Here is a 16,226-nt window from a genome sequence, read left to right on the forward strand (position 1 = left end):
ATGATTTGAGTGTTCAACTACGACTCTAGAAACCAGGATTCAATTCCCAGCTCGATCATGAAACCCACTGGGTGACCTTGGCAAAATCGCTTGTTTTCAGCCTCAGGGGGAAGGCAGTGGCAAACCTCCTCTGAACAAATTGTGCCAAGAAAACCCCATGATAGGGTTGCCATGAGTTGGAAATTACTTGAAGGCACACAACAACAACCAGTGCCAGTTGGCCCCCTCCCAGACATCAGGGGAGAAGGTTGTCTGAGAAATGGAGAAGACAATGAAAAAAAGCTTTATTCCAGTTTTCCACCAGACAGTCTCTCAGTCTCATCATCACTTCATCATAAATCAATGGTTCTCAGCCTTTGATTTCTGAGATATTGTGGCCTTCAGCTCTCAGAATTCCTACCTATTGGACATACTGTGTAGGATTTTTTGTGAGTTGGAGTCTAAGATATCTAGAGGGCCAAAGGCTGAGAAACACTGTCATAAATGGAGCTTGTGAAGCAAATAATATATCCATTGGTTTAATCCTAGAAAACCAGGAGGTGAGAACTTTCTCACTGCAACTTTTATGTCTGGCCATTTATAAAGAGGTCTTGGGCAGTGGAACGAGAAGTAGGAATCATTTCTGAAATTAATTTAAACATATTTCTATGCTATACTGTTGACTAATTCTCTTGGAAATTGCCTCACTGTTCTGATCTTCCTTGTTCGGTAGATCACTTATTTCCATAACTCAAAAATGGGGTGAGAGAAGATGGCTTAATGATTTAAGTTATTTCTAATCTCAAAACTGAACCCTAGTTTTGAACTAGCATGCACCAGTTTTGCATGTCATTCCTTCTTGAAAAAAGAGGTCTCAGTGGAGTTTGAGTACCATGCTCTTAATATACTTGTTCTCCCAATGCTGGAGTGTGAAAGTATGCTAGAAAGATTTATTCAGGAAATAGTTCTAAAGGACCTATTATCTTCTTGCACTAACTCATGTTCCTTAACACCAGTTCATAGTGCTGTTCTCTACAATACTTCCTTGTCATTAATTGCGTCTAGCCTTCTTGTCATCTTAACCAGCTGATACATGAACCAATTGGGAAAACATGTACAGAATGTGGCACCACCTTGAATGATGCCATGCTTAATAACTATCTATTAAATGTAATTAACAAGATGAACTAAACAATGTGTAAGAAGTTCCAGCACCTCCTTCATTTTATTTTAATGGTTTTGTGTTGGTAAAGTTTTCTTTATTGTTTTACTTTGTTAGGCTCCCCCCCCCTTTCCCCCCTTTGTATTATTTTTTAGGATTCACACATGAAAACTGGAGTTATCCAGCTGGGGGCATCTCCTGTGATTAGGTCAGTCCTCGAGGTCTTTAATGCTTATGACTTGTTTCTTGAGGCTTTTACACCAAAGGGTGGTAATATCAGAGTACTTTGCAGTGCTCTGCCCACAGGAAGTTAGGGGGAAATTCAGTCCTTATTCCTTTCTCTGACATCTTACAGGAAAGTCCTAGTTGGGTCCTGAAGTATATAAATCCCCTTGAAGGGTATGTGTGAAATCAGCATCTTTAAAGACAGAATGATCAGGCCACTTGTGAAGATGAACCCAGAAGATGTAGCCAACTATAAGCCAATTCCACCATCTCTTTTTTGAGCAAGGTGCTCACACAAGTGGTCACTGACTAAGTACAGTGCGCCCTTTTTTTTTACATGGGGGATCCGTTCCCGACCCCCCCACGTAAAAAGGTGCATATGCTCGAGCCCCATTGAAAGTAATGGGGCTCGTGCATGTGTGGTGGCGCGGCGGCGTGCACGCGCCATAGGCGTGCACCCCATTAATTTAAATGGGACATGCCACCCTTTGTGCCCTGCGCGACTTTCAGCGAATGCTGAAAGCCACACATAGTGTGTCCGCGTATGATGTGGGTGCACTGTATAGGCACTTTTGGATGGCATTGATTTCCTAGATCTATTAAAGTCTGGCTTCAGGCCTGGTATTGGCACAGAAATGCCGTGGTCATGTTGTGAGATATCCTATGCCAAAAAAGATGAAGTTGATCCAGTTAATTTTTTTACAGTTCACAGCAGGTGTTGATAACAGTGACTGTTGTATACTGTCATATACTTCTTTGATAGACTGTTTGAGTTGGTCTGTAAATGCACTGTATTGCACTACTTCTTCTCCTGTTTGAAGAACAGATTCCATAAGGTATAAAGTAGAGAGATTGATTTCTGAGGAACCTCATACCACAGATCCTATGAGGTTTTTCAGAACTCTATTCTGTCCTTTATACTTTTCAAACATCTACATGAAATGGCTCGAAGCTGTAACCAGTATGTGGATGATACTCAGCAGTACTTCCAGTAAAGAGGTATAGCTGGCCTGAACTCATCCTTGGGGAGAAAAATATGATAGATCAAAAACCAAGTGGCGATTTAGTCCAGATAAGATAGAAATACTGTATAGATATGACCCATTTGTCTGATTAAGAGATGCTCACCCTGTTCCAGAGGGCATTGCACTCCTGCAGAAGTAAGACATCCATGGTTTGGTGATGCAGTTGAAATGTCACTGCAATCTGTTTAGTGACAGATTATATAGTGACAAAATAGGTCAGTAGAAGTTCAGGTGGCTTTTTTAGTCTCCCAGGCATTTTAACATCTATTTGAGTTCTTTGAAGTATTCACTTTATTTTTTTGTGCTGTTTTGTTTTTTAATCCTTCACAGCTAGATTTATTTTGTGCTGTTTGTTATCTTTGTTTTACTGTGATTTCCTAGTTTATATTTTTAATTTACTTAAATGCTGTCCCAAGAACTTCAATTATTAGGAGTCAAAAAGTGCAGTAAATGATTTTTTTTTTAAACTGATACAAGTTGAGTATCTCTTATCCAAAATGCTTGGGATCACAGGTGTTTGGGATTTCTGAGCTTTTCAGGTTTTGTAATATTTGCACATGCATAATGAGATATCTTGCATCTGGAGCCCAAGTTTAAACATGAAATTCATTTACATTTTGTACACACCTAGTACACATAGCCTGAAAATAATTTTATACATAATATTTTAAATAATTTTGTGCATGAAACAAAGTTTGTGTACATTGAACCATCAGAAGTGTCACTGTTTCAGCCACCCATGAAAAAAATGGATTTTGTAATATTTCAGATTTTGCAGTTGCAGATAAGAGAGATTCAGCCTGTTCCTCAAACATGATACATTCAACTCATAGGTTTGGATACCATAGGCCTTCTTGAAGAGTAAGTTGCAGATAAGAAGTTGCAGTTAAGGAGCTGAATAAATGCATACCTCTGAGGAGAGAATTCCAAAGCAGTGTGTCTACTTGCTACCCTCATCTAAGAAAACTACTAGCACAGAGGCTCATAGACTACTTAGGAGCAGGAGGCAGCTCCATGAGATGGGATGTAAGCAGGTATGCATTACATACAATAGTTAAGTCAAGGGTGGGTACAGTGAGGCCCACAGACCATGTGTTTCCCTCAGAGATATTTTGTGTCCCTCCCTAGGTTTTTACAAAACCTCTGAAATTTGGTAGGGGGTCTTTCGTGGACCCTGAAACGTAAGCTGTTGCATATTCCTGGGCAAGGAATCCACGGAATACAGCAGCTTTTCAGATTCGGGCATGAATCATGCCCTAGATGGTAGCAATGTTAGTGCCTTTAGAAATGGAACATGATTTTGAAAGGAGCTATGGATGAGTCCATTTATTTTCTTTTGTACTTTTGATTTTTGTACTGCCTCACAGCAGCAACTTTGAACATACCTGCAATGCCAGCTTCTGTCAGAACCCTGGATGTTTTCATGTCTGTATAAATGATTGTCCTTTTACTTTCTAATTGCTTGCTTCTGTGAGCTTATTTAGTGATGGGAATGTACTGAGATAGCAGTGCTCTCAGAATTTCAGTCTTACACATCACACTGGGTGTGATATCCTCATATAGAAGTCTACTATCATCCTCCAGTTTCTGTGTTTTAAGCCCATAAGCAAGGATGTAGGGAGACATGGCAGGGAAGAGCATTGCTCCAAAGATCTGGGTGGAGTGACATGATGGATCATGTAATTCTATGCCTTGAGAAGTCAGACTTCTGCTGTGAATTTTGTAAACCACAGTATATCATCTCAACTCATAACTGGTTTTTCGAGAACTATCCTGATATTTGTTGGAAGTCAAACTCAGCAAAATCCTCAAGGCCTAGCAAATTCCTCACTTGCCTGGAAGACAATTTCATGGTCCAAAAGGTGGAAGAGGCAACAAGGGGGTCAGCTATTTTAGATCTGATCCTAACCAACAAGGATGACTTGGTTAATGGGGTGCAAGTGGTGGGATCATTAGGTGGAAGTGACCATGTTCTCCTGGAGTTTGTAATACAGTGGAAAGGAGAAGCCAGGCATAGTCAGACACGCATCCTAGACTTTAGGAGAGCGGATTTCAGTAAACTTAGAGAAGTATTGAGGGCAATTCCATGGTCAGAAATACTAAAAGATAAAGGAGTTCAGGACGGATGGGACTTTCTCAAAAGGGAGATACTGAAGGCACAATTTCAAACAGTTCCAGTGAGAAAGAAAAATGGGAGGTGTCTTAAGAAACCAGGATGGATGACTAAGGAACTTTCAACCGAGCTAAGTTTGAAACAGAAGATGTATAAGAAATGGAAAAAGGGGGAAATCACAAAAAAGGAATTCAAAGAAATAGCAGGCATGTGTAGGGGTAATGTCAGAAAAGCTAAAGCGCAGAATGAACTCAGGCTTGCTAGAGAGGTTAGGAACAATAAAAAGGGCTTTTTTTGGATATGTCTGCTGCAAAAGGAAGAAGAAGGAAACAGTAGGGCCAATGCGTGGAGAAGATGGCAAAATGCTAACAAGACAGAGAAAAGGCAGAATTACTAAACACCTTCTTTGCCTCAGTCTTCTCAGAAAAGGCAAAGGGTGCTCAACCTGAGGATAATGGAGCAGAGGACAGAATAGAGGAATTTCAGCTCAGAATAAGTAAAGAGATAGTAGAGGAATACCTTATTAATCTAAATGAATTTAAGTCTCCGGGACCAGATGAACTCCATCCAAGGGTATTAAAAGAACTAGCAAATGTAATATCGGAGCCATTGGCAATAATCTTTGAAAACTCCTGCAAAACAGGAGAGATCCCAGCAGACTGGCGGAGGGCAAACGTTGTCCCCATCTTCAAAAAGGGGAAAAAAGAGGATCCCAACAATTATCGTCCAGTTAGTCTGACATCAGTACTAGGAAAGATTCTGGAGCAGATCATTAAACAGAGAGTCTGTGAACATCTAGAAGGCAATGCCATAATCACAAAATGTCAACATGGGTTTCAGAGAAACAAGTCATGCCAGACAAACCTAATCTCTTTCTTTGATAAAATTACCAGCTTGGTAGATGAAGGGAATGCTGTGGATATAGTATATCTTGATTTCAGTAAGGCCTTTGACAAAGTTCCCCATGACATTCTTGCAAACAAGCTTGTAAAATGTGGGCTAGACAAAGGAAATGTTAAATGGATCTGTAATTGGTTGACCGGCCGAACCCAAAGGGTGCTCAACAATGGCTCCTTTTCATCCTGGAGAAAAGTGACCAGTGGGGTCCCACAGGGCTCTGTCCTGGGCTCAGTGCTGTTCAACATCTTTATCAATGACCTGGATGACAGAATTGGGAGCATACTTATCAAATTTGCAGATGATACCAAATTAGGGGGAATAGCTAATACCCCAGAGGACAGGATCAAGATTCAAAATGACCTGAATAGACTAGAAAGCTGGGCCAAAGCTAACAAAATGAAATTCAACAAGGAGAAATGTAAGGTATTGCACTTAGGGCGGAAAAATAAAATGCACAGATATAGGATGGGTGACACCTGGCTGAATGAAACTACGTGTGAAAGGGATCTAGGAGTCCAAGTAGACCACAAGTTGAACATGAGTGAACAGTGTGATGCGGCAGCTAAAAAGGCCAATGCTATTTTAGGCTGCATCAATAGAAGTATAGTATCTAGATCAAGGGAAGTAATAGTGCCACTGTATTCTGCTTTGGTCAGGCCCCACCTAGAATATTGTGTCCAGTTCTGGGCGCCACAATTCAGAAAGGACATTGAGAAACTGGAGCGTGTCCAAAGGAGGGCGACAAAAATGGTGAAGGGTCTGGAAACCATGCCCTATGAGGAACGACTTAGGGAGCTGGGGATGTTTAGCCTGGAGAAAAGAAGGTTAAGAGGTGATATGATCGCCCTGTTTAAATATTTGAAGGGATGTCATATTGAAGAGGGAGCAAGCTTGTTTTCTGCTGCTCCAGAGAACAGGACCCGGAACAATGGATGCAAGCTACAGGAAAAGAGATTCCACCTGAACATTAGGAGGAACTTCCTGACAGTAAGGGCTGTTCGACAATGGAATGCACTCCCTCGGAGGGTGATAGAGTCTCCTTCCTTGGAGGTCTTTAAACAGAGGCTGGATGGCCATCTGTCAGGGATGCTTTGATTTGGATTTCCTGCATGGCAGGGGGTTGGACTGGATGGCCCTAGTGGTCTCTTCCAACTCTATGATTCTATGATTCTATGAGAACAGGCAAAAACCTCTAAAGAGCCCTGAAAGCATGTCATGTACTTTTCCTCACAACTAAGTGTTGCCTACAAACTTTATTTATCTTGTGCAGCTAAGAGGCTGAATACATGTATGGGGATTTATAAATGGAAGCTAATTTTTTCTACTTAAAACATGAAGCACCCAACTAATAATGGGCTGTCTCCTGCAAATCTGTTCTCTCTTTGCATGGTTTTCTGATTAATCTTTACTCTTAGAATCCTCACATTTTCTTTTGCACCACAGTTAATGCTTTACTATTACCAAAGTACCCTTGCTATCTTTGGACTGATTGTGTTCTTTAGGAGCGTCCAGTTAGCGCAGCAATTAAATGGCTGATTTGTTGATACTATTCCTGAACATTCAAAAAGGTAGGTCACTTGATCGAATCTTGCTGTGAACTTATGCAGCAAAATTTCCCTGAGAAGTCTTCTAGTAATTTGTTGTTTCCAGATATGGGCATGGAGTATGGTATTCCTACCATGGAACCTGTGGAATGTAGTGCCTGTTGAGTTCTTAAATAAAAAGCACTTTCTGTAGAAATTCCTTCAAAATATGGAGGATATGGTAGTTCCTTTGTGCATATTGTGTTGTATTTTTGTCAGAATGCTTGACTTGTGTGTAGGATTAGTAGCTGTTGTTTTTTTTTAAACTCACTATAGGTTGTAACAATGTAGTTCCACAGCCATAGTTTGTGGTATAAAAAGGCATGAAGATGCCCATAGGATAGAGACACATAAGTGTGCTTACACATGGAGAAATGAAAATATACACAGCTTAAGTTACTTCCCCAGAAGAACATCTAAGATTGGGTTGCAGACTTGGTTGCTTTTGATTTTTCACTTTTTCATTGAACACAAAGCCTGAGTTCATTTCTCAACGCTCATTTCTTTCTTGAATAGTCTGCTTTCTCCCCCCTCTCAGGTGTAGCTGATGATGAAGCTTTTGCAGAGGAATGCAGACGCAGAGGACAAAACGCCTTGCCTTTCCAGTCTACTAGTGTCCGCTCTCCAAAGTCCCTGAAGCCTGCTGCCTATCCCAAGCATGTCTTTCACTGTAATAGTGATGAGGACGATGACTTGGTTATGACCGGCTGGGAGAGTCCCCATTATTCATCAGGTGTGCACAAGAGGGTGAATGAGGAACCTGTAGAAAAGAAGGAACTGGTAAAAAAACAGGAAAATATAAAAGAGAAGGAAGTGAAGATAAAGCAAGGACCAGTAAAAAAAGATATTCCAGTTAGCCAAAAGCCTAAGACAAAGAGCCGAGTGAGATCATGGTGCTGCATGCTGATTTGACCCTAATATTTCACATGCTGCTCTTTTCTCTTTGCGTTTAGATTAGCTTCTGAGTTCTCTGGGAGACATCATCATACCAGCTTCAGAAGCTGTTGAAATAAAATCCATGCCTTATGCCCAAAAGGTCAAAACTTACTGCAGATTGCAAGACCTTATTTAATTGCTGATGTATGACTTCCTTTCCTTATTCCAAATTCCAGTTTTTAGCTAATTTGATAGAATAACAGAATAATAGGGTTGGAAGAGACCGCAAGGGCATTCTAGCAGCCTCATTGGATTGCTGCAAGGATATAATTTACATTGGCCTATTACTTTAGAATTTTTAATGCTAAGATCTGATGGAATCTTTGGAACCAATGCTGACAACACGCCCCTTCATTTTCTTTTCAAAGTCCCAGCAACTTAGCTGAGGACTGGGAACAGCCCACTCAGCATTCCATTCATTTCAATTAGTGCCAGATCTAAAGCATCTAATATGCAGATTAATACTGCAAAATTCACACTTCCCTTGGTATCCAGTATTAACAAGCACCTTAATATGAATAATCCAATGTTCATACTTATTTTTGTTTTTACTGGCTGTCATCATTGAAAAGGCAAGTACATTATGTTGCTGATCTGGTCTGTTTCATGTGCATGCTAAAATGAGAAATCGTGATACTCTAGCAGTCACCGCTTGCCTGAATCTGTTTTCCCCCAAGTATGGCTTAGAATCCTCCTTTGAAAACATTTTGTGTTTTCAAAAAAACCTTTCACATTCCCTATGCCAGGTTCCTACTCCCTGCCTTCCCTATTTTCATAACTGACGAGCTGAAGAAAGTGATGAAATTATTGTGTTTCCCAGTTCAACAAGCAACAGTAATTTAAACTAAAAAGAAGTGAGAATGTGAGAGACATTTCATATATCATTATATTGTGGGAATCTATAAATACAGGGTGGGCTGGATAAAAAGGCCTTTTCTTTGGTGGAAGGAGAAGGGGCTGCTTTGATCAGAGGAAGGCTATATTTGGCTCCAACCCACTGGGTAAATGTGGTCAACACTTACTATTGAGAAGCCAGGATTGATCAGTTCAGTCAGTTGCCCAGCATTGTATCGTAAAATGCCATGAAAGTAGTGCTGTGATAGCTTAACTCTGTCCACCTTGTTTCTGTCATAGGAAGCAGAACATGCGTGCCTAGCCTTTCCCTCTTATATAGGAGTCAAGTGCTAGCTCACATTTTCCTTCCTCTCACCATTCCTTGCCTACAGTCACTTCTGGCTTCATGCATCTTGTTTGGCCTCTTATATTTATGGTGTTCTGCAATCTGACTATTGAAATTTTAATCTGCTAGGAGGAGAAGCTATGAACATACAGGTGTGGATTGAATCTTCAAGGCCTCCACCAATCCTAGTGATTCAGTGAAGCTAGAGCACAGGGTGGTGACTGGTGACCTTCTTACACAATTTTTGTTTCTTTAAATTTACAAATGCAAAAATAGGTGTGAGAAAATCTATTTCGTTAAAATTAAACTTGAAAGCCCTTTTTTTTTTCCAAAAGTGGATCCAGGGGCTGTGTTGGCCCTTTTACACCTCTGCCTATTTCCCTCTGGTAGGCCCTCATATTTGTGGAGACCATTGGTACCCTAGTTCAAGCTGCGCTGTTGGCATTTGATACTGCACATATCCAGAGCTTGGAAATGTTACTTCTGGAGGCTACAGCTCTCAGAATGCCCCCCCCCCCCCCGCAGCATGTGCTTTTGCTCAGCAACTTAAAGAGTAGTTACCAAAATTGCCCTACAGCCTAGTGTGCCCTCCTTTTAAATGCTAGATAAAGCATTAGAACAGCAATCCAGAAGGGTTCATGTGACACCATTACAAATGAGAACCACATCTTTGCTGTGGCTACAGGAAAAAACAAAACAAATCCAGTGTTTATACACTGTGTTTAGTGTGTTTGTTCATATTCTAAAAACAAGGTGGCAGTTGTGGTGGTGCTGTGGAGCCTAAATTATACTTTACAAGCTCTGTCTTTTAAAGTAGGGATGTGCATCCTCTGGCCCTTCAGGTGTTGTCAGGCAGACACGCCAGCCCTGGGCCTGTATAGATATTGGAGAGGGCTGATGGGAGAGGGAGGGAGTTCAATCCACCAAAATCTGGAGGGCCAGATTTTGCCTGCTTCCTTTTAAAAAAGATGATAGCCAATCAAATACAGCTTCAAAAATCTTGATAATGGATCATTTAGATTCGTGCATCCTTAAAGAATTTGCTTTCTCAGGTATGTATCACTTTGCATGGTAGAGGCGAACTACAGATAAGAAAGCTACCCATACTGGGAAGAGAAGAATGGACGAAGAGATTAAGGCCTGTTAGAGACTGCCAAGATAAAGCTGCTTCGGGTCTCTTTGGAGGTGTGCTGTTTAAATGATGCATGGGTCCTAAGAGTCCGGAGGTCGCGCCAAAGCCACACTCCATTCCTAAGCACTGGAGTCCAGCTTTGGCGCAGCTTCCGGATTCTTAGGATGCATGCATCATTTAAATAGCATACCTCCAAAGAGTCCCGAAGCAGCTTTATTTTGGCAGTCTGTAACAGGCCTAAGTCAGCTTTTCTGCAGAGGCTAGTTCTGGGAGGGTGGGTGGGTGGGAGGGAAACTTAACTGAGTGGCAGAGCACATCCTTTTAATCCAGAGGTCTGGGTTTAATGTCTGTCATATCCAATTTACAAAGGGGTCTTGTAGCACCTTTGAGACTAACTGAAAGAAAGCTAATAGCATGAGCTTTCCTAGACGTGTGTCTACTTGATGCATCTGAGGAAGTCGACTCAAGTCTACAAAAGCTTATGCTACAGCTTCTTTCTTTTAGTTTGTCTCAAGCCTGCTATGAGATCTCTTTGTATACTTATTTTCCAAGCTAACCCTGTTACATCTTTCAATTCTAGGCATATCCAGATAAAACTCCTCTTAGGTAGCAAGTGTCAGGAAATGTCTATCTCATTTAGAGAGTCAGTACCATTAGAATAGTCACTACTGGCTAAGATGAGCTGATGGTCTAATTCTACACGAAGTAGCATGGTATATGCTATTACTTTCTGATACAAAGCTTCAGTGCTGCTTTCACAAGTGGGTTCCTCACCCTTCACTGAGACAAAAGCCTGTTGTGTTTTTTTCCCCTCCCTTATGAGGCTGAGCTGTCTCTTCCAGTCTTGTACATGGAAGTGGAGCTATGTTATTACACTGTTATCTCTGTTAGTAGTTTAGTGGCCTACTTAGAAGGCTCCTGAGTCCTGATTATCCTTTTGAACCATAATTTTAAAGTCTTGCCCTGTACTTTGGTTTCTGCAGCCTCTTAATAATATCTTATTTAGGGACAGCTCACCTATGATAATTGTACTACCTTACAGATTGGGTTCTCTTGTTGGGTGACTGACACAAGTGAGTGGGTAGGATCCTGAGTGAATGATTTGAGCAGTTTCTTCATTTTAAGGGAACCAAAAAGTGAATTATCACCTCAAAAACACACAGTGGATTGTTTCACCCTTGGAAAACGCTTGACAGCGTAGCTAACTGTTGAGGTGCATGCAGCCTCTTCAGAAAAGCTTTCAAGATTCATTTGTTTCCCTTGAATGAAGCATTGACTTTCAGTTGCCCCAAACTGTGGGATCAGCTTAAACTGCTGTGAATGTCCTATAGCACAAGATGTCTGGTATAGGTTAACCTGACATCCAGTTGAATTTGGATACATAGTACTTGAGATTATGAGATTAATTTAAAATGTTAATTCCTTGTATTACGTATGCAACATATAAATATATTACACAGTAACAAATACTGCATAAGATCATTCAAAGGCCTCTCATATACAGTTCTTTTGTTTACACACAGATACGTGCACATATCAATTTTACCTATTTTGTTGGAAAAGAGAATAATCCAAAATAGCTTCAAGTCCTTTGAACGTTTTGGTAACATCTTTCCTAACTTCAAAGATGTACCTTTTAGAAAAAGTGTGTGCGTGAGTGTGTGTGTGCGCGTGTGTGTGTGTGCGCGCACGCGTGTTATCAAAGGAGCTTTAATAAAAGTAACAGTAACAATCAAACTGAATTAATCAGATAAGGGTTTTTAAACAAAAGTTTCCCAAACCTCAATAAATTGTGTGCAGTCATGTCCTGACTAAGGCAGAATAGCTTACAGACGAAAGGGGGCAGCAAAATTCACAATGTAGCTTGACAGTTTCTGGGATACAAGGCTTATCAGAAACAGAAGGGTTGACAATTTTCTTGATCTACTGGAAAACACACAAAGTACACATATAGTATTGGACTGACATAGGGCAGGACTACTCCGCTGCAACATGACAGAGTGTCTCCATGACTTAGATATAATATTTAGAGAGCTGATAGAGCTTTCATGGCAGGAAAGCTGGAAACTCCTAATATGATAGTAATGATGTGGCCCATGATTCCCTGGGCCTGGTGTCCTGTATGGACAGCCCAGACCAATAGTCCAAAACCAGAATTGGCCATACTAAACACCGATCCAGCAGTTCAGGCCTGATGCTGGCCCAAAAGTCATATGAGTGACACCAGGTGGTCCATTTTTTCCCTTATGGGCCATAATGGGGGGGCCTTCAGAGAGAATGCAGTCGCAGCAGGCAAGGTGTGCACATGGTGGAGCCTCTACAATACAGTGGTGGGCGTGCGGGAAGGTGAGTACCTACCCATTAGCATACCTGATTCAAGCCAGACCTGCAGGCAGGATTCCATAAGGTTATCCTGTGCTGTAGTACCCATAATAATAACAATAATTTGTTTTATTTATATACCACTATTCCAAAGATCATAGCGGTGAACAGCAAGTAAGCTAATTAGCAAGTAAGCTAATTTGCCCCCAACAGTCTGGGTACTCATTTTAGCGACCTTGGAAGGATGCAAGCCTGAGTCGAGCTTGGGCCCTTTTGCTGGTCTTGAACTTGTGGTTTTTGAGTGAATGGCTGAAGTACAGGCATTTAACCACTGCGCCACCAGGGCTCCATGTGTGTAGTCCCTTAGAGAAGTAGCTTCCATGTGGAAAAGCCAATGTGGAACACCAGAAATTAATAAAGGGGTGAATGAATGATCAGGGCAAGGGTTATTTTTGTTTAAGCAATTTGCATATGCCTCCTTAGCAAAGATCTCCCTCGAATTAAGAGAATGTGTGATACTTCTGCTGTAATGAAGGGAAGTCTTCTGTATGAACAATGTTTTTACAAGCCATGTCTCCTCAGGACACAAAGAAGTCAGCAAGAGGAAGAAGCAGAAGCTGAGGGAGGAACAGAAGAAGAAGAAGTCAGCCAAGACACCATATTAAAATGGACTCCGATGCCCCTAAACACTGACCTTTTGATGTCATACTATTTGACCCCCTCCCCAGATTCCTGGTGTATATCTTTCTTATAGCTGTTCTCACTTAGCAAGAGTGATGATGACTCTTGGTTAAACAACACTGAACTTGCACTGTTATGCTTGAGCATCACACAGATTCGCTTACGTTTCTGTAAGACACCCAGTCAGAAACCTGCTGTGTAGAAATTATTTCCATTGAAGTCAGTGGGTGTGCCTTCTAAGTACAAGTTTAGGATCAGGATGTTCCATACGTTAAATAAACAGATTTGGGGCTAGAAGTGTGTATTTTTGAAGTTCAGAAATTGTAATGTGGAACCTTTTGATCTTTTCCTTTACTGGGGCTAAAGCTATTGTAGTCTAGTGTCTTTTAAAACTTAATGAAGTTGTAAAGAATGTCTTTAGTTTTTGAAATGAGCATTTTTATTAAGGGTAGTCTTTCATCTTAGCCTAAACTAAACAGTAATATTTCATTTAAATTTCCCTCTGAGGAGAGTTCAGCTTTTTAATAACACCTGAGCAAACGTGGCTGATTTTTCTCCATTTATTTTCCCTATTGAAAAAAGTTGTTGATTTTCCTTGCATATGCATACTATTCTTTACATATTTGCATCGTGAATACCATTACTATAGTGGAGTGAGAGAACAAAATCCGAATGATCTGCTTTATGATATTGATCCTTTTGAATTTTTTAATGATCCCTAGAACCCCAGAAGCCAAATAATGACCATTGCATTTTTAAAATAACACATTGTTTCCATTAACTAGAAATCAGCTGTCATTGAGATGTCTTTGCACTACATGCTAAACCTAAGGATCACAATACCAACTCGACCTCCCAGTTTCATCCGCCTTCCCTTGTCCACCATTTGAAGCTCAGGTTGAGTCTTGACTAGCCAGAAAGAGCTAAGGCTTTACAGTCCTTGCCATCTGTTGTGCTAACTTTGTACATTAGGAATACACAATATGTGTTGATTCTTGTTTGGGTTAAATTGGGAGTGAAGCATTTGCATACCTGGAAAAGTAAGTTTTTGAATATAACAAGATAGTTTCATTCCCCTTTATAGAAGTGTTTAATCTGCATGGTACGTAGCTTCGGTTAACCTCATAACTAAATACTAAGATGGAGCTTTCCATTGCTTTTAACTTCTTCCTGGCATGGTTACTGTAAGTAAGTTGCCTTCTTGCTGCTAAATCCATGAGTTGAAGTTGTCAGCTGCTTTTGTCCCCTCAGTGTTTTCTTCTTTTGCCATTAAATTATGTGACACTTATTCCCCTTGACACTGTTGGAATCCCAAATTTCCTGGAGAAATCTTTAATCAGGCCCTAATAATATAGCTTAGGTGAGGAAGATGGTGATATAAGAGGATTTGGGGTACTTACTGGGATTCATCTTTAATGCTTGTATTATGAAAATGTAATCTTAATGCAAATCATTTGGGTATTTAAAATACAATATGCCTGAAGTAAGGTGCACAACCATTTTTTCTTTTTGTTACATAAATACCACTGAAGTGTGTCGTGCAGTGTTACTAATATTTAAAGAAATAAACGTTCCTTCCCTTATTCCTTGGCTTTTTTAAATCTGAGAAACTCAAAAAATAACATCAGAATATAAACTGTGGGCATCTGAATATAAACTGCATCAAGTCACTTGAAACCTCTGCTTAACCGGGGAGTATTTTTTATTTAGTAGGACATTTGATGGTTCAGAGTTGAAAAAAGAGATGTATTATTTACCATTTTGGTGGAGGAGATAGCAGCAAACCTGGGAAATGTTAGGACAAGAGCAGTTAGCTTAAAATGCATTTAGTTTTAGCTGAAGATAAGATTTCCAAAGATTGGAGTTCTAGCAGAGTTTACATCAGAACAGTTATGGGAACAGAAAATCTGCCTCAAGTAAGAGTTATGTAAATTATGAAAGGATGTTTTTATCGTGCTTTTTAGCCAAAAAGGTTCCCATAGTGGCTTACAAAGATCAGTGGTAGTAAAGTTCTGCTCTCAGGTTTATATGTTAAAATGAGGTAACACAAGGAAAAATGAATGGGCAAGGAAAAGGAAGAATAACAAGCTCAGGCACAGTTTCTTAAAAACCAGGTGGCATGCAAACCTTCCAGGTTCTTTGAAGGAACGACTGCAAAGTAGGCGAGAGTTTCAGGAGGCCTGGAGAGGTAATGGAACAGCTCCCCCCCCCCATTGCTCTGCAGCTTGATGAATAGTTTCCACATGTGATATTTATATCACATACATAATTGTAGCCTGCAAATACTGTAATTTGGGATGCTTTGCTCAGAATGGGCAATGTAGCACCCAAGTTCATTCAAAATATGTAACTAACAGACAGTATGGTTTAGTGGTTTAAGTGTTGGTCTAGGACTCTGGAGGCCAGGGTTTGAATCCTGGCTCAGACATGTAAACTCACTGGGTGACCATGGGCAAGTTACACTCTCTCAGCCTTAGAGGATGGCAGTGGCAAACCCCCTCCAAAGGAACTTGCCAAGAAAGCTCCATGATAAGTTTGCCTTAGGGTCGCCATAAGTCAGAAGGGCACACAACAACGTAACGTGCTATGAGTATATTTTGAGACCTGGGTGCAGACACTCAGTGCTGCTGCAATCTATGAGAAGAAAAGGATTTCCCCCCTTAACCATCATCAGAAAACATATAGACACTTTTATATCTAAAATGGGAGAGCCAGTGTGACGTAGTGACGTGAGTGTTGGACTACGACTTTGGAGGCACGGGTTCAAATGAAACTCCCTTGGACAAGTCACATAGCCTCAGGGGAAGGCAATAGTAAACCTCTGAATAAATCTTGCCAAGATAAACCCCAGCATGATAGGGTGCCATAAGTCAAACATGACTTGAAGACACAATAACATCTAATATATTTTATACTTGACAAATAGGTAACATTCTATTATTTTCCCCTAATAGGTTTAGTATCCATGTGCAAATATATTTAGCATCT

General features: G+C 40.6%; 1 protein-coding gene across 3 annotated transcripts in view; it reads left to right on the forward strand.

Moving 5' to 3' along the window:
* The window catches only part of DNAJB6 (DnaJ heat shock protein family (Hsp40) member B6), a 76,580-nt gene extending 61,759 nt beyond the window's left edge, over positions 1 to 14,821 (forward strand). For all 3 annotated transcript variants that reach the window (XM_042474245.1, XM_042474246.1, XM_042474247.1), the window contains exons 9-10: positions 7,526 to 7,720; positions 13,140 to 14,821. In XM_042474245.1, coding sequence (XP_042330179.1) covers positions 7,526 to 7,720; positions 13,140 to 13,222 — 278 coding nt within the window. In that variant the 3' untranslated portion in view covers positions 13,223 to 14,821. The remainder of the gene's footprint in view (positions 1 to 7,525; positions 7,721 to 13,139) is intronic.
* Positions 14,822 to 16,226: the final 1,405 nt, after the last annotated feature.

This window comes from Sceloporus undulatus, chromosome 6 (genome assembly GCF_019175285.1).
Source record: "Sceloporus undulatus isolate JIND9_A2432 ecotype Alabama chromosome 6, SceUnd_v1.1, whole genome shotgun sequence".
Classification (NCBI taxonomy): domain Eukaryota; kingdom Metazoa; phylum Chordata; class Lepidosauria; order Squamata; family Phrynosomatidae; genus Sceloporus; species Sceloporus undulatus.